The 20764-nt window shown below is 47.3% G+C and overlaps 6 protein-coding genes across 6 annotated transcripts; all 6 read right to left on the bottom strand.

Moving 5' to 3' along the window:
• Positions 1–287: 287 nt before the first annotated feature.
• Positions 288–3986, bottom strand: F4822DRAFT_225777 (tRNA synthetases class I-domain-containing protein). The gene is made up of 2 exons (XM_051454072.1): positions 863–3986; positions 288–805 (listed from the first exon to the last, which is right to left on the bottom strand). Exons 1-2 carry the CDS (start codon positions 3774–3776, stop codon positions 399–401), a joined length of 3321 nt encoding a protein of 1106 aa, XP_051315932.1. The 5' UTR covers positions 3777–3986; the 3' UTR covers positions 288–398.
• A 1-nt stretch (position 3987) lies between these two features.
• On the bottom strand, positions 3988–4773 carry F4822DRAFT_225776 (uncharacterized protein). The gene is made up of 2 exons (XM_051454071.1): positions 4481–4773; positions 3988–4422 (listed from the first exon to the last, which is right to left on the bottom strand). Exons 1-2 carry the CDS (start codon positions 4631–4633, stop codon positions 4153–4155), a joined length of 423 nt encoding a protein of 140 aa, XP_051315931.1. The 5' UTR covers positions 4634–4773; the 3' UTR covers positions 3988–4152.
• A 130-nt stretch (positions 4774–4903) lies between these two features.
• Positions 4904–8812, bottom strand: F4822DRAFT_225814 (uncharacterized protein). Its single transcript, XM_051454074.1, has 4 exons — positions 8408–8812; positions 8122–8364; positions 7496–8076; positions 4904–7438 (listed from the first exon to the last, which is right to left on the bottom strand). Exons 1-4 carry the CDS (start codon positions 8629–8631, stop codon positions 4914–4916), a joined length of 3573 nt encoding a protein of 1190 aa, XP_051315930.1. The 5' UTR covers positions 8632–8812; the 3' UTR covers positions 4904–4913.
• A 1-nt stretch (position 8813) lies between these two features.
• Positions 8814–10658, bottom strand: F4822DRAFT_225813 (uncharacterized protein). Its single transcript, XM_051454073.1, has one exon. It carries the CDS (start codon positions 10081–10083, stop codon positions 8923–8925), a length of 1161 nt encoding a protein of 386 aa, XP_051315929.1. The 5' UTR covers positions 10084–10658; the 3' UTR covers positions 8814–8922.
• A 1-nt stretch (position 10659) lies between these two features.
• On the bottom strand, positions 10660–12702 carry F4822DRAFT_225773 (cytochrome P450). Its single transcript, XM_051454070.1, has 3 exons — positions 12323–12702; positions 12055–12252; positions 10660–11996 (listed from the first exon to the last, which is right to left on the bottom strand). Exons 1-3 carry the CDS (start codon positions 12566–12568, stop codon positions 10863–10865), a joined length of 1578 nt encoding a protein of 525 aa, XP_051315928.1. The 5' UTR covers positions 12569–12702; the 3' UTR covers positions 10660–10862.
• Positions 12703–15423: 2721 nt separating this feature from the next.
• F4822DRAFT_401019 (uncharacterized protein) lies at positions 15424–17245 on the bottom strand. The gene has a single exon (XM_051457909.1). The coding sequence runs from the start codon at positions 17191–17193 to the stop codon at positions 15712–15714; it is 1482 nt and encodes a 493-aa protein (XP_051315927.1). The 5' UTR covers positions 17194–17245; the 3' UTR covers positions 15424–15711.
• Between the last annotated feature and the right edge of the window lie 3519 nt (positions 17246–20764).

Raw genomic sequence — 20764 nt, 5'->3', positions numbered from 1 at the left:
CTCCGAGATCGGCCGATGTGACTGTTCCCCTTTTCCACCATTCGCGATATTTCCCGAAGTTCTGGCCCACCTCCGACACGTCCAATGGACTGGGGCTAGTATTAAAGGGCGTGGTCTTGACAGGACAGGGGATTATATATCGTTTAGTCAATACTATTTTACTCGTTAATATCTAGGGTAGGGGACAAGAATCACAGCAATGAGTATTCAGACTTCCTCAATATATCTTTTTTTGGCTATTCTTTCTTTAATCCATCTTTGCATACGGCACGGATAACTTCAAGCGGCAAAAACTAGGCTAACTCTTATTCTCATCGGGAACATTTTATTGTTCTTTCTCTACACCTCCCCTTTTCTCATCTCCTCTCGAGTGGAAGAATCTAGACTTGGATATCCACTTACTCCAACTTCAAACCCTCAAATTGCTTAATAGTTCCCTCAAACCCAGTAGCCTCCGACTCAAGATCAGCAAGCTTCTTGCGGTCAGCCTCCTGAAGAGCCTCCGCAACCTTCTGCTGGTAGCCTGAATCAGCGAGGAGTTTCTGCTGCTTAGTAATAGCAGCACGTGTCTTATCGAGCTTCTTATTCGCCTTGGCGATTTCATCATCGATATCTACGCGTCCCTTGACATGTAGGAACACAGCCGCGGCACTAGATACTGGGAACGCTACGCAACCCGCAGGTCGAGGGTCCGAACCGGAGAGCACTTCTATGTTCGTAACACCCTTGCCGCTGAGCGACTTGATAGATTGAACCTGATCAACGGCAGTTTGGTTTGCTGTCTCGTCGTAGGTTTGTACAAAAACTGTAATTTCCCGTTAGGTTCAGTTTCTTAAAGCAGTTAGTGATATAGAAATCTTACCTTTAACTTCGTCCTTGAGCGCGTATTCCGCCATCAAAGATCGAATACCCTTAGAGCATCCCAAGACGAGTTCGTAAGCAGCCTCGGCTGCGGGGTTGTCTAACTCCTGGTCATACGTAGGATATCTAGCAAGCATGATTGTCTGTGTTTCGTCGCCGGGGCTACGCGGGAGACGTTGCCATAACTCTTCTGTGAGGAAGGGCATAAAAGGGTGAATTAGCTTCAATGCGCTATCAAGCGCTGTGTATAATGTGTCGACAGCCGAGCGCTTCTCGTCTTCCGTACCATCTTGAATGAGGGCCTTGGAGTTCTCTATGTATACGTCGCAAAGCTGGTTGTACCAATACTGGTATACCGTTGTTGTTGCCTTGTTGAATTCTCTATCAGCGATAGCCTCGTTGATTTCCTTGGTGGCAGTGTTCATCTTGTGGAGAATCCATTTCTCAGCAAGAGACTCTTTCCCGGTGAGCTTTCCAGTCTTCTGGGGGACGAAGTCGCTGTCCAATTTACCAAGGACGAATTTCGTGGCCTGGTAAATCTTGTTGCAGAATTTCCGGTAGCCGTGCATGACCTTAATGTCAAAGTTGATATCACCTCCACCAGTGGTGTAGTTGACCATGCAGAATCGAAGAGCGTCGGCTCCGCACTGCGGGATACCATCTGGGAAAGCCGCCTTCTGGTACTTCGTGGCCTTCTCAACTTCACTTGGGTGAAGATTTCCTTGAGCTAGCTTCTCGTGGAGTTGTGCTAGAGGGATTCCGCTAATGACGTCAAGAGGGTCGATAACGTTACCTAAGGACTTGGACATTTTCCTTCCATCTGAGTCTCTTACTAGCGAGTGGCAGTAAATCTCACGGAAAGGAATTTCTCCGACCATCTTCATACCAAGCATAATCATCCTTGCGATCCAAAAGAACAAGATATCCCAACCAGTCTCGAGGACGCTGGTGGGGTAAAGTGTCTGCAGGTCATGGGTCTTGTTCGGCCAGCCAAGAGTTGAGAACGGCCATAATCCGGAAGAAAACCAAGTATCTAGCACATCTTCATCGCGCTCCAACGTGAATTTCTTCCCAGGTAGAGCTTTTTCGGCTTTGGCTCGCGCTTCTTCCTCTGTCCGGCCGGAAAACCATAAGTCATCCTGCGCCCGATCACCCGTCTCACCTTCAACATTAGCGAAGTATACAGGGCATTGGTGGCCCCACCAAAGTTGACGCGAAAGACACCAGTCATTGATGTTCTCCATCCACCTGTAGTAGCTATTTTCAGCTGTCTCAGGCTTGATCTTGATTGAACCATCCCTTACAACCCTCACAGCCTCAGCAGCCATATCTTTCATCCTCATCCACCACTGAGGTTTCATGATAGGTTCAATAACGTCCTTCGACTTTGAGCAAACAGGTACCTTCATCGGGTTGTCCTTCTTATCCACATATAATCCAAGTTCCTTGAGATCAGTCTGGATAGAATACCTTACGTCGAATCGCTTCTGGCCCTTGTACTTTCCGGTGTTCTCGTTCATGAGACCATCATCCGTTAGGATGTTAATGAATTTCAGGTTGTGTCGTTGACCTAGAGCAAAATCATTGGGGTCGTGGGCCGGGGTGATCTTCACAGCACCAGTACCAAATTCTTTATCGACGTAGTCATCGGCCACAATCGGCAACAGACGACCCTCGATGAAAGGGTGCACGGCATTCTTGCCAACTAGATGTTTGTATCGTTCGTCCTGGGGGTGGACAGCGATACCCGTGTCGCCAAGCATTGTCTCGGGACGCGTAGTCGCAACTTCAATGGTTTCATTCGAGCCTTCAATGGGGTATTTAAAGTGCACGATGATTCCGAACTCAACTTTCTTGTCATATCCGGGCACCTCAAGAAGTGTTCGGCCCGGAAGCTCCTTGTTGTCGACCTCAAGATTAGATAGTGCCGTATTAAGTTGCGTACACCAATTGACGAGTCGATTTGCGCGATAGATGGTCCCTTCCTCGTGAAGCTTGACGAAGGTCTCCGTCACGGCCGCACTTAGGTTCTTATCCATAGTAAAGGCCTCTCTGCTCCAATCGGTCGAGCCACCCATTTTGCGTTGCGCATTATTGATTCGTTTGTGGTAGTCTTCTTTCCACTCCCAGACGGTTTCTACGAACTTTTTCCTTCCTAGATCGTGTCGGGTCTTTCCTTGCCGTCTCCATAACATGTTTTCGACAACGCTCTGTGTACTGATGCCGGCATGGTCGCATCCCGGTAGCCACAACGTCGTCTTGCCATGCATACGGTTCCATCTTATCATGACATCCTGGAGGGAATTACCTAGGGCATGACCCATATGTAGCGCACCCGTTACGTTGGGAGGGGGTATAACGATAACGAAAGATCCCTCCTCTTTGACACTGCCATCGGGGGCGAATTCGGGCTTGAAGAAGCCTGACTTCTCCCACCACTCGTACCAAGCACTCTCAACGGCAACAGGGTTATAAGCTTTTAGTTGGGGGTCGTCGAGGGATCGAAGTCGCTTCTTCTCGCCGGAGGGGGTCTCTTCGACGTACGGAGGGAGGGGTTCTTCTTCGGTCTTGGGAGCTTTAGCCTTCTTCTCTTTTGGCTTGGCTCCAGCGGCAGGGGTAGCTTGGGCAGCAGCTTTCGCTTTCTTCTGTTCGAACTTGGCAGCCTTCTCTGCTTTTTTCCGCTCCTTCTCTAATTCTTTCTCGGTCTTAACCTTGGGCTCAGCCTTGGTTGCAGCTGTTGAGGCCATTTCGGCGTCTTGACCTGATGCGTGCACGCCAGCACCGTCTGACTGTCCCGCAGCTTCTGTTACAGCACCCTTGACGTCGGCGGCGACGGGGGGTGGGGCGCCCTCGCCGACCTTGCTTGGGCCCTCGGATGCGTTAATAGGATTACCACGGCCGCTATTTGTAGCCATTGTGGCACGAGTGAAGAGAAAAGTTGGTCTGTAAGGCGGCCTGCGCACACAGAGTGCTCGAAGTAATAGCCTAGACAACTTGACGGTGTTTAATGGAGAAATAGGGGAAAAGAGGTCATCGCATTGGGGGTTGCTTAATTTATGTTTCCCCTTCTTGAAATTTTCTTGACTCACACCACTAGAAAAAAAAAGGTACAAGAAGGTACTGAGTCACGGAGGGGTAATAATCTAGCACCGGCAGCCGGAGTTCTTTAGGCGCCGTTAGCCAAACACTTATCGATAAGCTGCTATGTATGTACCTCTTCTCACCCGCATCTACCCACCCAATCATCCATCCAGCTATGTCATCTCCCCTCTTCCTCCCTTCCTCCCCTCATTATTCATTGTTGGTCTCTAGGTAATTATTCTCGAATTGAACAATCTCGAACCCATTCACAAAATGTCCAATAGACACATTGGATAACTTAGATGCCTCTTCCTCCAATTCGTGCCACTTCGGTTCTAAAGTGAGTGCTTTCAAATCGTCATGACTGCGAAGGTAGTATGTATGGACAAGATCGTAGTCGGGAACGGTCCACCCTGGCCGATTCATCTCCCCCTTCAGCATTTGGCGCAAGGGCTCGCGGAACTGGGGAGGCACTACAGTCTATAATAACTATTCACGTTAAAAGCGTCTTATATGTGGAAGAAAAGAGATCGCTTACTTGTACCCATTTGACGAGGCCATGCTTCTTCATGAGGGGGATCACTTGTTCAGCATAAGGCCCGGTAGCCCATCCGATGAAGTCTTCGTACGACACATCGTCTTTCTTATACAAGCAGACATCAAATTTGATCAAATCCGATCCGGTCGCCATTTTTTTCCAAACCCGAATTAGAACATAGAAAATGTTCGTTGTTAATATTCCTGATCTAGCTTTGCTTTTATGCTTATTTCCAGCCCTGTCTTGTCTCCTGGGAAGTCCTTTAAGTATGAGAAAGATTACGAGAGGAGTCAATGTTGGTTAGCTCACCCCCTTGCATCAACTAGGAGGTATACACCAACAACTATAACAGATCGGGAATGGGGTTACAATTTATCAGTAAGAGAGCGTATTTGTTGGCTACCTCCTAGGTAGCCATATGGACCAACTAACTTCATGTATATAAACGCCAAATGCCTACAACACCTTCCTCCTCCTGAACTACATCTGCTAAAGCATTGTTGCTTCTAATAGTATGCTCATGTTCGAGACCAAGTGTCTTTTCTTGTCCTTCAATTACCCGTCGAAATGTGTCTTTTGCTTGCGCGTATTTCCCTAGACGGTGAAGAGTAATTGCTAAGCAATACATACTATCCAAGGTACCTTCATGTTCTGGCCCCAGTGTCTTTTCTCGCCCTTTCGTTGCCTGTCGATATGTTTCTTCCGCCTGTACGTATTTTTTCTGCTTGTGAAGAGCATCCGCTAAGTTATGTATGCTAAACAGAGTATTATGATGTTCTGAACCCAGCAATTTTTCTCGTCCTTCCGTTGCTTGTCGATGTGCTTCCTCTGCTTCTTGATATTGATCAAATTGGGAATGAATGGAGCCAATTATACACCATATTATGTACTTTATTGGGACTTCACTAGTTCCAAATTTCGCGATCACGGTTTGATAGGCTTTTAATGCTTTCTTAGGTTTATCCAATCTCTTGTAGAAATTGCCAACCATCACCACGGCATATACATGAATCACCTCTGCGTTTCGTAGAATAGTACGGCATAAAAGTTCGAAGGGATCGGTCAAAACATTTACGCGCCGGAAATGGTACGACATCCTAATGAGCAATTCGGTTTGCTTCGGTGCCGTCGGTGCGCTATCGTGTCTGAGTATATTCATCATCGCAGAAACTGGCTTAGGAACGTCGTTTAATCCCGCGGAACCTGATGTATGAACCTGATGATCAGATATACTACCAGGAGGTTCGTTGTCATCAAAAGCGTCGAAGGCAATACTATGGAGCATCTTGTATTGGCCTGTCCTGATCCCCCGGTCCTTAAGACCCTGATACATGCGAAAATGAGCATCATGTGAGAACCCTTCCTCGCGCGCGACCGCAGGTAATGTTCCAACCATTCCAGCCTCCAAGCTAGAAGCTTCATTTTCTGCATAGCGCATCGAAACATATCTAGTCCATGATAAGCTTGCCTCGGATGCGAAATTTCTATAGATTTTATCCATAAGGTCAGTGGGCAATCTTCCAGCCCTATTGCAGTGGTATGTTGCGTTTTCCCATGTGTACTCCAGAAATGGATGGACATCGTAAAACGCCGAGAAGTCGTCCGAGTCCTTTAGCGGGAGGATGGAATGCAGGTAGTCAATGCAGGCCGAGGTGAACAAACAGTGCGATTCTTCCAGGTCAATGCGCAGGCGCATAACGCTCAAATTGCCATCGCGTGGCCATTCATTTTCTGGCTTGGTCAAGAATTCTCTGACAGATATATGGACCAACAAAACCACATCATCGGTTATTCGTATAAAATCGCCACAGACACGAAGAGCCCTCTCGACTATGTCTTCGGGTATGCAATCTTCAAGCGAGTAGTCAGGAGATGCCTCCAATTCGGAATAGTATGCTACCGCACGGGCGTATCGTAATTCGTCGACCTTCAGTGGCCTAGAAGCCGTTATAATAAATGCCAAAACGTGTCGGGCAAAGCCGAGATCGGTATCATCTAGATTCTCCACGAGTCGCAAAACGAGGTGACGGTAGGTCTTCTGAAGGCCGTATGGCAGGTTTTGCAATCTGACTTTGACTTCCGCTTTGGATGAAGATTTACACAGATCGCAAACCATCAATTTCACCCAAAGAAACATGCCATCAGAACCATCATTAAGCGTCCTGAACGCAAGATTGCGTATTTCAGAAGACTTAAGGACCTTGGTTTTATCTATCTCAGTACTGATGAATGTGTTGATGTCGGACTGAAGCAAGATGGGGGTGATTTCGATTGTGCAATTTGTTTGGGCAACTGATCTAAGAACATGTGTCCTCCCAAGAAGGGTGGCACGAGCATTCTTGTTAGTGCTGAGGAGATCAATGAGTTGATGATAGAGCACCTCGCCCGATTCGTTGCATTCGTCGGCTCCGTCGATCACCCAGTGTACTAACCCTGCCATTGAATTTGTAACTTCACTGAAGGCGATCCACAGCTCTGAGGTTAAGGGCTCACCATGAGACATCAAATCTCTCATGATATTCAAACCCTCATACGACACTGGGTTTTGCAATAATTGCCATAACAGCGATCGGGCCAAGCTATCCAAGCTTTGGCGGCTGCTATCAGTGCCAGAGAAAGAAAAAAATAAAACTCGGTTCCCGTTGCGTTCTAACGAGTCTACAATTGAAGAAGCCAAGACACTCTTCCCACAGCCGTGTGTGCCGTAGAGGCAGAGTAGACGGTCTGCGGTTGGTGAATCTCTTGTGGTACTGCTCCATTTCATCAGAGAAGGATGCGGCCATATCCAGTCGCAGGTTCCAGGCAGCCTTTCCCGAATCCGATCATCGTGAACTTTCCTCATGTGTGACGGCGTGAGCCATATATGCCACATTTGCCTCAGATTTTGTATGTTTACATTGGAAAGGGTCTGGGTCGTGTTAATGGTAATCATATGTGAGAAGTTCGCCTCTGTCTTGTCTGTGGAAGGTTAACCGGGGAACAAATATTTTACATATGGCTTTAAATACTACGCACTGTGCTTCGATTTCAGGTTCTGGACGCAATCTCGCACTCGAAATTTCTGCGTCTGATGATCGAGATATCCATCTGTAACCGCTTCTATAGCGCCCTGTTCTTGATATTCGGTCAATCGAACTTCCTGTAGTCCTTGGTCGACATTGAAGCGGAAATAGCGGTTTTCGTCGAAATGCTGACGCCAATTAGCTACGAATCTCTTCTCCGTATTATCCGTTTGAGTTGCTATTTGGGCCAGCGTCTTCGAAAGAAAATCTAACATCTTGTCTTCGATCGCCTTCTTCCCAGGGTTTCCTGTCCCGATTGATATGAAGCATTTGACGAGGGGTTTTAAATTCCCGGTATCGGGGCACCAGATGTCTGAAGCTTCTCCTTCTACCTCATCTACTGGATTATTTGCGCCTAGCGCTCCATCTACGAACTTGCGCGCTCCGATCTTGACAGCTTCAAATAATGTCGTCGCGGCAGATGTTGCGAGGGCGGCTTCGGAAATAGTAGCAGGAATATCGAGTTTACCAGGCAAACTGTAGCTTCTTAGGCGAACGATTTCTTTGGTCTCGTGCGCAATAGTACACACGAATCTGATCTTGTTAGAGTTGACTTAACTGTGGCCTAGGGAGACTTACACTCTGCATTTACGATCTACCTCGTCGTTAAAGTGATCCTTCTCGTTAAAACCGCGAGCATTGATGACGGCTTTGATTGCACTTTCGAGTTTCGCGGACTTGAATCGTGGCTTGGTTTTACCGCCGAAGTTTAATGGAAACCGACTTAATCTGCTTTCGAAGACATATTTCATAAGTTCACTATACACTGAAATACATTCATCGACATCCATTTCAAGCCGACCAAGCATGATGGCGATCAGTCTGTCTTGTTAGCCATGCCACTAAACAATAGCAGTGTGCTCACCCGCCAGTGCTTGTGCCGCCGATGAGATCAAATACATCGCAAGGCTTCGCATGAGGGAGGCCAGCTAATCCACATTCGTGGTTAAGCCGCTTCATGATGCCTTTCAGGATATACAAAGTCGATAATCCTCGAACTCCGCCACCGTCAAGGGATAGTAGACAGAGCCCACTATGGTCAAGTGGACCTAGCTTTTCGTCGTGCCGCATGGCTGCTGTTTGCTCCATTTCGTAGTCTGTCCTGGGAAGATAAGAGTTTAGTTTCCGCGGAAAGGGGCGAGCCTTATATCGAGGAAGAAAGTGATTTTCGGTGAGACATTCGAGGGACTATAGGGGGTACGTTGACGGCTATCAACATACCGTGGCTTGCTGCGGGAGAGTTAATTGGGTGTCCAAAAGATCAAGGCAAGGCTATGGGATAGGCAGTGATGTATATATCCAATGCTATAATGTTGTTAGAAATGAAAATATGAATGTATACCTATTTTCTGTATCCTGTTACTAGCTTTTTGAGCTCGGTCAACCACTTGCTGATACCCTCGCCGTCTGGCCGACTTCTATGCCAGTCGATACCTGGGGGTTCCCCGCCGCGATGGCCGTGACATCGTTTGTCCCATCGGAAGTGGACGGTACATTGTTCACTTCAGTCCCTGTCGAGGCTTGCGGCACTACTTCCTCATTTTCCTCTTTTGTATTCTTCACTTCCGTATTAGTCACGCCCCCTTTCTTCTGACCGCTCTTCTCTCTCTCCTTCGCAATCCAGCTCAAGAACAACGGCACATCCTTCCAAATCACACCAGGGGCCGCGGCGTTCTGGACCCAAGCAGGCAGAATGCCACCTGCGTCACTAGCCGTGGCCATAAGCCACTCAATCTTACCCTTCCCGTCCTCCCCTCCAAACTGACGGATCCTCTCCACACTCGCATAAATCGCAATCTGTGCCCCCTTCTCTTTGGCGAGTTTACTCGCCTCATCACTCCCAAAATCGGGCACTGGGATACTCACAACAACAAACTCACCCGTCCCCGTCGATTGCGAAGACGGCCGAACCGCAACAACCGAACTCGTCATCTGTAGAACAGGAAACGTCCGATCTTTCAAAATCGGCTTTCCGATCCTATGCCGCATTTCCTCGACTACGAGTTTGAAATTACCCCACTTCAGCCCGCCTTCCTCAATATCAGGAACACTGGCCGCAGTATCCCATTTCAGAGCCTGATGCGCAGCTAAACACGCCGGCGTGAATGCGCGCTCTGACTCGGCGTGTTCATCGCGAAAACAGTGCTCGAATTCCTCCCAAGTTGCGGTACCTTTTTCTGGTGCATCTTCGTGGACACTACGGCGACAGCACCACGTTTCTGGGCGGATCTTGTCTTTGTTTTCGGTGACAATATCCCGTAGTTCTGCGACCGAGACCACGCGCTCCGATACCTCAACCTTAGCCGCGGAGTCTGGGTGCGAGTGCACACCCTTCGACTTCCAGATCTTAGAATCAGCACCGGAAGATGTCGCAGACGAAGACGCCTTCGGCGCTGCAGAGTCAATAAACGGTAGAGCCTCCCGTAAAATAGAATAAAGCAGCGGTGCAAGTTCCTCAGTTGTAGCTGTAGGCGAGGGGAGCTGCGCAGCGCGCATACCCTGTAGGCGGACGAGAGGTCTCAGTTTGCTAGTCGTTGACATTATGCTATAAAATGATGACAAAATTAAGTTTTATGCTTATTACCTAGACACATATGCAAGGCAGGTAGATGAAAATAGATATAAAGTTTAGAGTTTTAAGCCCATGCCGCGTGGTCCGGATGGCGACCGAATATTTGGGGAAAGCGCGTTTCAATATAGGTGTATGGGTTGCTGCTAAATCGTTTCAAGGGGTGGTCGGTGTGCTGAAATAAACCCGATACAAATCACAGTGGCTGGTAATAACGCGGGGAAAGAGATGATTGATTACACGCAGAAGTGAGGAAATGTTACAAAAAAATTACATTGTACATACAAATTGTTGAGTGTATAAATCAACATCTGGGGCAGATCAACTCCGACACGCAGAAGTCGTGATGAGTGAGCTTCGAATGAGTTGCGTCATCAATATGTGGGAGGACCAGACAAGCTTTTGTTACTGAGATCGCGGGTTTTAATTGCCGGTTAGGTTTGCCTGGATCAACCAATCCCCTTACTGTGCAGGGTTGAGGCATATGTAGGTACGCAGTAAGGGGGCGCTTCAATCAATTAGACGGGTTGCAACTCTATCCAGGTATGCGGGGTGAATAGATATTCGAAAATAGGGACATGCCCCAATGATTAATATTATTCTAGTTAAGTATGTTCTCAGCTTTCATGTCATGCAGGCCGAATCCCTTTGTCTCGGTCCATTGTCGTCATCTAGTTCAAAACGCTCTATATACAGTACAGAACTCTAGGCAGATATCTATCAAGTACGCCCTTCGTAAGACTTTTGTTTACTAGTTTCGCTTTTCCCAGTAAATTTTAGCTGGCTCAATTGGCCGGGAGAATAGTGAAGCGTAGTCTGTAGCAACGACCTTATCGCTTCCATCGACGTTCCTGAACTTGAACAAGCGAACGATTTCGGCGGCAATAGTCTGCAATTGGACGTTGGCGAACTGCTCACCAATGCATCGATGCCTTCCGGCACCGAATGGGAGGTAGGGTGAGTTCGAGCCTTTGCTGACTAGACCATATCCGTAATCGATTTTCTCCTCGTCTTCAGTTTCGTTGCGCACCACGGTCGGGGCAAGTGGCGAATCCTTGCTCCATCGAGAAGGCTCCCATCTGTCGGGGTCCGGGAAATACGCAGGGTCCGTTGCTGTTACACCTGAGGCAGAAAGCAGAACGTGGCTGGTAGGGATAACGTATTTTGTGCCGGGGATTTGCATCGGCGATTTGACAGCGCGCATGATAGAGTGGATTGGTGCATGAATTCGGAGGGTTTCCTTGACGATGGCCTGGTTCAATGGAAGCTTCGCAAGATCCTCATATTGTAGTGGTGGGAGATCAGCGCCTAAGGCCTCGACCTGTTCGCGGTAAAGAGCTTCCATGACGTCCGGTCGCGAAGCGAGACGTAGCATCATCCAAGAGCTTGTCGAAGAAGAAGAGTGTTGACCCGCCATAAGCAACGCGATTAACATGTGTGCAATTTCGTGGTCAGGAACCTTATTGCCGTTCTTGTAGGACGCGTTCATCAAATGCCACATCATATCTTGCGCATCAGTCTTTCCAGCTGCACGGCGCTCTTGGAGGGTATCCATGAAGATCTTGGCAATAGTTCTCTGGGCGTGGTCGCGTTTCTTGTTCCATGGCAAAGGAGCCCAGTGAAGCATGAAATTAAATGGAGTAAATCCCATATCCAAATCGTGGTACAAAGCGGCTAGCGACTCGTCGAACTTGCTTCGAATTTCGTGGCCGTGAAGAGAGTGGGAGGCCGTGAAGATGGTGATCTCAGCCATATTCTTGGGAATGTTCACAACACCAGACTTGCCCTTGAAATCGGGGCATCGCTTGAAATAGCTCGTCACTTCGTCGGAGATGATGGGTACATACGACTGGAAGGCAGCGGTGGTAAGGGCGATTTTCATGAACTGAGTTACCCCTTATGTTAGCGATAATCAAAAGACCGTAATTATCGATAGCTATTACCTTCTTTTGCTCCATGAGCTTGGAGTTGGGGCAGTCATAAACGACATCCTTTCCAAAGACCGGTGTAGTAAGGACAGTGTAAATATCCTCAGCGCATACATCCTTCAATTTTCCGTTTAGAATAAAATCGTTTCCGGTTGTACCAAGGTATACGGTCGTCTTCTTTCCGAGGAGGATGAAGGTGAAGATGTCACCATACTAGCGCCCGCTGTTAGTAACGCTACTTGACTCAGGAGACCTGTCAATCAAGACGTGGGAATTAACATACCTTAGCTCGGTTTTCCTTGAAGAATCGAGGAGGGTCCATTCCATAGGTGATAGTGCTTCCTATGACAGGAAACCAGTGGAAAACCACTGGGGGTTCCTTGGGGTTCCTGAAGAGGATCTGTTGTAGGACATTTATGAAGACAACAAAAAATAAAACAGCGGCCGCGACAACACCGACTTGCGACGGTGTTGAAAGTTGCGACATGTATTGGGACACAGGTCCCCGAATTTCCTCTAAAAGCCCCATTGCTAAAAACAGTTGCGACTGACTCGTCGTCGACAACACTTCTAGCGAATAAGTCTATAGGGGGAGACGATGGCGAATGAAGATAGGGTGGAATAGTGAGAAGGAGTTGAGTCTAGAATTAAATACAAAAATTGAGGGTCTAGGTTCAACCCTTTTTGGTAAAATATGACAAGAGATTGGCCAATCGATAGGGGTAGTTTAATCGACCCATGCTCCCCACCTAAATCGACCATTAATCGAACCTTATAATGGGTACATAGGTACCTCGTATTCGCATTCTCACCTCTATTTCTCTGCCGTCTCTCTCTCTTCTCAAATTTCAATCTCCTTAACTTGTACTATACCGTCTATACGTAAAGACGTCGATTCAAGACATACAACCGTATTATGCGATTGATTATCAAACAAGAATATCTCATAGGCTACACACCGCCACAAACTACGTCAACCTTGTCATTACGAATAAGAGACTCTATTTGGGTACGGTAATTTTGTATGGGCTGTACATGGTCTACAGTCAGCTCGCAATGCATGACTATGATACGATTTAGTATTAGATTCAACCCGATTTGACTTGGCGACTTTCCATCGACTTACAAACTCGACTCCACAGCTCGAACATATTCAGAATTTAAATATTGAAGTTCTCTGATATATAGTTGCTACTGAGCATCTTTCATTTTTAGTAATTGGATACGTTTATTATACCTAGAATCATTATTCATGTACCGCCAAGGGTCTATATCTTATCGATTCTCTGATTTAAATCGCTAGTGATCTTAAGGTGGACGTAATGATTTGGCGCCTGTTAGTAATACTATACCAAATTGAAATTCAAGACATACTAGTATGAATTCCATGGTACTGCTCGGGATTTCATCCTAACCTATGTCAACCATGCCAGTCTTTACCAAGATAGCAAAGACTTGCTTACTTCAAATGCCATACCCACTAGGTATTATAGGTAGCGAGATGCAAGCTTGCGGTTATATCCGATGGAGTTTATGGCCGCAAACAAGGTCGAATATCAAAGCTCGTATTCGGGTTCACCAACTATCTCTCAAGTATAATGTAAACGGGATCACCACCAAAACCATGGTTGATAGCCAAGCTGCGAAACGCAGAACTCCAAAAGAACACCGCATCTAAATGCATGAGCTCAAAGGATCTTCGTCCTGATATCAAATCAAGTTACATCGAGTCATCGCTGCCAACATGAATGGAAGCCTTGACTTGCATAGCCGCCAGGAGAGATATTCGTAATCCCCGACGAAGCCGGATCACCGCTGAATAGCTTCTGAGCCTCTCTAAGTTCCCAAGGTCCTTATAAGATAGTATGGAAGACTTGGCAAGAAGCAACTGGATCTCTGGGCCCCGGATGGAAGAAAATGCAAGCTAATGTATTAAGACACCAGCCCCTTTCGAACTGGAGAGCAGAGAGCCCATATGCCGACGCTACGAGGGGCAATGACGGTAAGTACTAATAAGACAGGGGGATTTTAATGCCTATTTCTCGCGTTGGGTGAACGTGAACGTCTAAGCGGAAACAAGGTGGAAGCTGGATTCTTGCCTTCATATTCTTCAGCTCCTCCTGGCTCTTTAGGATATGAATATTCAAGTAATTAAGTCTCTCCTGATAGGACAAGCTGCATCCTGGAATTAGGTGGCACCTCAAGATCATCTGTGGGAATCCAAATTGTTCAAGACGGCGAGATGTGCTTTAGTCCCAGGATGCACACCCGTGACTGAGAATAAAACCAATGCAGAGCTGCTACTAGCAAACTCCGGCTTGCGTCACAAAGATTCGGACTAGGTATAAGGGGGACGGTCTCGGGTCCGCTCCCAATATCCGTATTTTGTCAGTCGCAAATAATCACCTTGGATCGACCATCCTCTGGCCCAGTACGCATGACCTGTTGTAATTGATTTGGCGTTTGCACTGGATTGTTGAAAAATTTTTACTGTAGAAAAAGCAATCAAAGTAGTTAAGTGGTGCGTGAGTGACGGATATGGTTTTTCATTGCACAGTTTCGAATTGATAACAGTGCAAAGATTTACTGCGGAAGTATGCACCCGCAAACATTTGAGTTTAGTATTGTCCAGACCCACTCAAACTGTCTCTTACCACTTGTTTGCCAGCTGTCCGCACTGACAGGCAGAAAACTCCTCACCGCCCGGGAATCCACAATTGCAGGCTATAAATATCTGCGCACCAGCAGTCCCTTTCGAACTTTTTTTCCTTTCTTCTTCATGTCGACAATGTGAGTCTACCCCCTCTCATACCTGTGAATCACGATACCATCGCGCATTCAACTCTTTCAATCGCATGAAACCAGTCTGCTAATCGATTCCAACACAACAGACTTCAGAGAATCATTTCTATAGTATTCGTCCTACTCTGTGTTCCCTACAGGAGCCACAGATCCCACCCTGGTTGATGAACGATATCCGCGCCGCCCTAGAGTGAAAATCTACTTACAGGAGCTTCGTAGCCTTGCGCTGCTTTGCTTTCCTTACTTTCGATCCGTCCGCAAGGATGGCGGTACCCTTATGGTGTGCTGTATAGAGAGTGGTGATGATCTCAACCCCGATTTCGTGGTCTTGCCTTCGGGCGCGCGACCGGGGTGGACGGTGTTGGACGTCTGACAGGCTGTGTTTATTTTCTCTTTTTCGTTGCTATCGTGTGCTTGTCGCGCGAAGTGAGGAAGAACCCTCTTGTATCTGCAGATCTATTACTGTTAATCGATTACTGGATAAGTGCTGTGCCTAGGCATTCGCAAAGCTCTCGCCTTAAGTACTATACATTCACGTCAATGTCTACCAATTTTTAACATGTAAAATGAAATTTCATTGTAGCCGATAAGGCTCGTGAAGGGCTATTCCCTGATGTCCCACCTTGCGGTTGGGGGATATATGCTTTTCTACCGTGATGCAGATCTTCGCCAAATGCTCTGCTGAAGCCATCGTATTCCTATCAGCAAACAAAAGCACCTTTCTTTCTTTAATCCCCTTTAAAACGCCGTGAGAATGGGCTATGCTATATGCTTGGATATCATTTTTTTTCTTGTACCGTCCTTTCTCTGCTTGCTCTCTGTTTGAGCTTATCAAACGCCTAATAACGCCATACCAGTGCTTTAAATAATTTATAATGCCAATGCGGTCCATTGAAAATCTCCGTCGATGTTAACCCATCTCCCTTGCTCCATTGCTTTTTCCCAGCCCATGATCACGGCTAGCAAACGACAGCCCATCGCACTCATAGTGCAAATGACCGAGTCGCTAGCTTGACCAAGGACCGCTAAATCCATCATGTACGCGCGTCCGATAAGCATTCTAAGCCGCATGGTTTCCGCAGATGGTTTGAGCGTCGTTTGCAATTCGTCTGCCGCGTTGGCGTTATTCAAAGTCGAGCGTCCCAGATTCCAGAACATAGTCGCAAAGAATCCACCTTCCCAACCGAAAGCCTCCTCGACGAATTTATGCATCACCGACTTGTTCGGAGCCTCTTTCTGGACGTGTTCTTTGCTGGCAAGCTTGATCTGTTCCTGAGCTCGGATCGCTCTCGAAAATTCTTCAGTTTCGTATACGTCGGGATCGTCTGATGCAAGAATAGAAAAGGAATGTTGTTTCGCGACTTTATCCTCCCCTCCGAGGGGAGTACTAAAGTTATGATAATCCTCCACAAGTTCTTTCGACCTTTGCGCGTAGACGTTAAGAGGTACGTACGCCCCATTGTATTGATATTCGTAGGGGTGTAAATCGCCATGTCGAATATGGATTCCTACAACCATACCATCGTTATAACCTCCCTCTGTAACCTTCGCCATCGTTCTCAATTCCTTGATGCGATGTTCTACGTAAGGCTGGTCTTCGTCGTTTAGATGAAATAAAGCCTCATATCCGACTCGAGCGAGGTTGTAAATCGACCGATCTCGATCGACACTACTTCGATGCGCATTTTCATACTCAGCATTGAAGCTCTTGCCAAAGGTCTCAGATGCTGTAGCAGCCGATACGACTAAATGCCGCGCGTTGTGGGGACATGGGAGCATCTCGTGGCGCGGTGGTGGATTGCACTCAGGCATCGGCGGCGCCTTAAAGATATCAGTGTACTCGCCATATGCCCATCGCGAATCGTCGATGAAGAAAGATCGTTTTTCCTTTTGCGCAAGACCATACGCCATCCATAACATCATCATCGTGGGGCCCAGTCCAGCGTCTGAAGTTTCAAGAACAAAAGTCAAGGACGTCTTGCAGATACTCTTATCAACCAGGCCATCGGCCCTATCTCCCACCAAATGACCAGCTTGAGCTTGCGCGGTCACTTTCCAAGCCTTGCCCTCTACACCTGGTAACAACCCGCGCTTTTCGGCATCTTTGACGTCCAGGAAGTAGGGGTCCTCGTAATAGTAATCCGTCTGAGCTTGTTGGGAGGTCGTTTGACCATGTAATTCTCGAACGTGAGCCGCTACTTCTTGGCATTTGGCGCAGATATCCGAGTATTCCTTGATGGTGAGAGGGAAGTCATACGTAGGTGGAATCGAAACGGTCCATTTCGACCTGCCACTGCGATCCGTAACGGCAATAGGTGTGGGAAAGTCCGGTAAGTCGTATTGACCAACCATCTCATATTCTTCGCGACCGTCAAAGGACCATCCGACAACCGGCACTCGTACACCTTTATTTAATACGGCCCTAACGACGAAGACGACTAGTACGAATCCAACAAACCATGCAGCAATTCGGAGCACCCGGCTTGGCCTCGGCCCGGTGCTAACTTTCCGTGGTCGGGGTACCAAAGCTGGTAGTCCGGGCGAAGGCGGAGGGGAGAACATTAGGTGATTGAAGTTAAAACGTGACGACGTCGCAGACTTTGGCGCCTTTTCATGCTGATATGAAGCGGCTCTGCGCAAGTTTAGTCGAGGTGGTGAGACAATCATTTTGGCATGTGTGCTCTGGGTTAAGTCCAGAGTTGGTGTCATCGCTGAAGAGGCGCAGTGACGTCGGAAACGACCTCACTACTAACGGGGTACCTAAAAAGAATGGTACGGAAGATCCGGGCTCGTGATGGCCGGTAATTACAACTCATAAATGGGTAAGGAGTGACAGGAGGCTGCAGACCGCTGCAGCGGTGAGAGAAGAGAAGTTGGAAGTGAGAAAGTGTGTGAAAGGAGCGACAGAACGATTCAGTGATGTCGATTACCCATTACAGCCAGGCATCGGCGTGTCGAGTTCCTCAGCCTACATACATTTGTGGTGCAAATCGAGGAGACAGAGTTACCACCTAACTACCGAAGATGGTGAACCTCGAAGTCGCAGGAGGGAGGAAACTCCGGGTGGGTGGCCGAGCCCTGGTGCTACGCGGTACTTGTATGCCTAATGTCTTCGACACTAGAGGTGATCGTGCCCGGAAAAAGTAGGTGATCGCTCCTGCGCAAGTGAGCGACGATCCAGTCAACTAGTGTTCCCCCTTCTCGGCACTAGATCGCAAAGAGAGACCCTCGTCCGCTTATATGTATATGTGGATGTATGGTATAGATATGTATGCATATGCACACGGCGTACAGTCAGATAGATAGTAGGTATAATATGCCTTGTACGTATTTATTCCAGGAAATGGGGAAAACTGGGGGTTGGGAAGGGTCCAATATATTTGACCACCCAATGCTTTTGTGTGGTGAGGCGACGATCATCGAGTAGGTGGCTCAATATGGAGCCGAGGGCCACGATGATGGAATTAGTGTAGGTACGTAGATACGAAGAATGGCAAAGGCTACTCGAACCGAAATATCCCTCGTACAAAGTAGACCAGACCATAGACCACAGGGCTGAGAGAACCGAGATGACGGTGAAAGACGGGAAATATTTTTTGGTAGATCGAGAAGAATTACAACCATAGAGGAGATCAATGGGGTAAAAAAAAGCAATACGTTGGATTTTACCAATACCAGAATCTGGAGCGAGACATGATATGCCGAGCTGTTACCTGATATGATGAAAATAAAAAATACATCCATATGCGGGAATGAGATAGTGAGAATGAAAAAGCAATGACACCATCGTGGTTACGCAGGAGAGCGGGATGATGTCAGACCAGAGAAACGCGAGTTAGAAGGGCTCACTTTCCATCCATGCAGCCCATGAATATTTTTTTTTTCTCCAGGAAAGATCGACCAACCGTAATCTTACCAATACTTGATCTACCATCGGCCCTGTTATGGATGTGCAAGGGGTGAGGCACGGTAGTAACATTTGACGGAGATGGAAATCATCCAAACGGCCTGACGGCTCAATAGAAAACACAAACCTCATTCCTTTAGGAAGCAACAAACAGATGATGAATGATATTAAGAGATTGATTCCCTTTTCCTTAATATGGATGGTGCAGTGAATGACTATGGGCAAACGGCAAAAAAAAGCTTGTGTCAAAGTCGGCACCTACCAAAGGAAGGTACTTGCTTTTTTTTCCCTCGGACCATTTTAGACGAATACGGCAACTAGTCAGCCGTGTTGTTAGCTGGGATGACATCTTTTCTTTCCTTCGCCTTATGGGATGTGGATTTTTCATTTAGGTAAGCTTTATAAGTGCAGCGGAACTGTCCCCCTTTAAGAAGTCACTAGAGTTACTAAAATACACTACATATACACTACTCATGCAAGAGTTGTTAGTCGGTAGCTTAAATAGCCAATTGCCATGTTTTTAGAGTAGGGGTCCGGAAATGTTGTCATCACATTTTTTCTTCCAGTTCCTGACTCCTTTTTTGCTTTTTTACGTTTAAGTCCCTCCCCACACAATCCACACATCAATAACGCACCCCAATTCCTCGGGTGACACCGTACCAGCAAGCAGGTACGTAACGCTAGAGACAACAACGTTGAACGATTGGAGGGATTTAGTTTGAGAGGATCGCCATTTGAAACCCCTGAACTTCTGAAACAGCGCTAGGGCTCGCTACAAGGGCTCTCTCTTGATTGGGTCTTTGATAGGTCTCTGAATATTCGGACCTCGGAGAAGGGGGGGGGGCTTGATCAACTGGGGGCTTAAAGTGGCTAACACTAGTGGGGGAAACTCATTACTGTTCGTTCGTTAGGTCGTTCCTCGAGGATCCGGGATCCTCTCTTTCGCTTCCTTGTTCCTTTGAAGCTCACATGAGAAAATGCTCTACAAACAGTGTCAGGCACTTCAGGTACGCTACGTATCAAATCGCACGGCCGTACATGAGATAGCCTTTTCGTTGGTTTCCCCAACGTCGGGCGATCGGGTCCTTCGGGTCGTGAATGGATAACAGCGGGCAAAAAGCTACCCAGTGGCTAAGGTCCCATTTTAGTTGTGGCAGTGTGGCAGTTTGTCGTCGCAATATCTACCAATAAATCCATGATTCGTTGCTTTTTCTGACCGGATACCGACGATCTTGTCAGACACACTCGCCAAATCATAGCATTTTGCAACCCGCCTATTCAGCAAAGCCTTACCGGTCGGATCAGAGTAGTATCTAACCCCTCTGCCGTCCTTTATTGGTGTACCCATCTGCAAGTGCGGATGCAGAATTGGGACGAGACGTGTCCGTGAAGACACCGATGAAGTGTTTGGTTGGACCAACTTGTCCTGTATTCGCCGAGTAGTCTTTACGAACACGTTGTAGGAATGCGGTGCAATCCTGACGAAACGACAATCGTGAATACAGCATACGAATCCTTCTTTTCTCAGCACATTTTAGCGGCATTTAAAAATCCCTCTTTTGTAGGCATTGGCTGTGTACTTACCCAAATACGCTCTTAGGCTATTCTGCCGTGCTACGTGAAGTCTGAAGCCACGATGTTAGACTGACTCTGAGAAAACCCAACGCATCGGGTTTCTCCTAAAACGCATCTATCCGCGGGACCTAATTCATCCTTTCCCGGAGTAAATCGTCTAACTAGGAGCTTGTATATGAGAAGAGCCATCTAGATCTTCATCGTCGGATAATGACAAAGGCTAGGTGTTTCGTCAACTAACAACGATCTCACTAAGCATATATAGATTAAAAATAGCAGCGTAGGTCGTATATGTGCGCGCGCCTTGTTACAGCTAAGCCCGGCTGTTTGTATTCATTAGATATTTGGTGACCGTCTCCGAAGCTGATACCACGCTATGAGAATTACCATATTGACCGAGGTTTCAGCTTGACTATACCTATGGTATACTAGCTACAGCTT

This window comes from Hypoxylon trugodes (assembly GCF_022578975.1).
Source record: "Hypoxylon trugodes strain CBS 135444 unplaced genomic scaffold F4822scaffold_4, whole genome shotgun sequence".
Classification (NCBI taxonomy): domain Eukaryota; kingdom Fungi; phylum Ascomycota; class Sordariomycetes; order Xylariales; family Hypoxylaceae; genus Hypoxylon; species Hypoxylon trugodes.
The sequence above is the reverse complement of the archived record's forward strand: the minus strand, read 5'-3'. Positions and strand labels throughout refer to the sequence as shown.

Excerpts from the sequence above, each read along its gene's own strand:
- F4822DRAFT_225777 (XM_051454072.1), bottom strand. The coding sequence starts at position 3,776 with ATGGCTACAAATAGCGGCCGTGGTAATCCTATTAACGCATCCGAGGGC. Across the intron at positions 806-862 it reads GCTCAAGGACGAAGTTAAAG|TTTTTGTACAAACCTACGAC; the intron begins GTAAGATTTCTA and ends GGGAAATTACAG.
- F4822DRAFT_225776 (XM_051454071.1), bottom strand. The coding sequence starts at position 4,633 with ATGGCGACCGGATCGGATTTGATCAAATTTGATGTCTGCTTGTATAAG. Across the intron at positions 4,423-4,480 it reads GCCTCGTCAAATGGGTACAA|ACTGTAGTGCCTCCCCAGTT; the intron begins GTAAGCGATCTC and ends TAGTTATTATAG.
- F4822DRAFT_225814 (XM_051454074.1), bottom strand. The coding sequence starts at position 8,631 with ATGGAGCAAACAGCAGCCATGCGGCACGACGAAAAGCTAGGTCCACTT. Across the intron at positions 8,365-8,407 it reads GGCGGCACAAGCACTGGCGG|ACTGATCGCCATCATGCTTG; the intron begins GTGAGCACACTG and ends CTAACAAGACAG. Across the intron at positions 8,077-8,121 it reads GTAGATCGTAAATGCAGAGT|ATTCGTGTGTACTATTGCGC; the intron begins GTAAGTCTCCCT and ends TAACAAGATCAG.
- F4822DRAFT_225813 (XM_051454073.1), bottom strand. The coding sequence starts at position 10,083 with ATGTCAACGACTAGCAAACTGAGACCTCTCGTCCGCCTACAGGGTATG.
- F4822DRAFT_225773 (XM_051454070.1), bottom strand. The coding sequence starts at position 12,568 with ATGGGGCTTTTAGAGGAAATTCGGGGACCTGTGTCCCAATACATGTCG. Across the intron at positions 12,253-12,322 it reads TCAAGGAAAACCGAGCTAAG|TATGGTGACATCTTCACCTT; the intron begins GTATGTTAATTC and ends AGCGGGCGCTAG. Across the intron at positions 11,997-12,054 it reads AGCTCATGGAGCAAAAGAAG|TTCATGAAAATCGCCCTTAC; the intron begins GTAATAGCTATC and ends GGGGTAACTCAG.
- F4822DRAFT_401019 (XM_051457909.1), bottom strand. The coding sequence starts at position 17,193 with ATGGTTGGTCAATACGACTTACCGGACTTTCCCACACCTATTGCCGTT.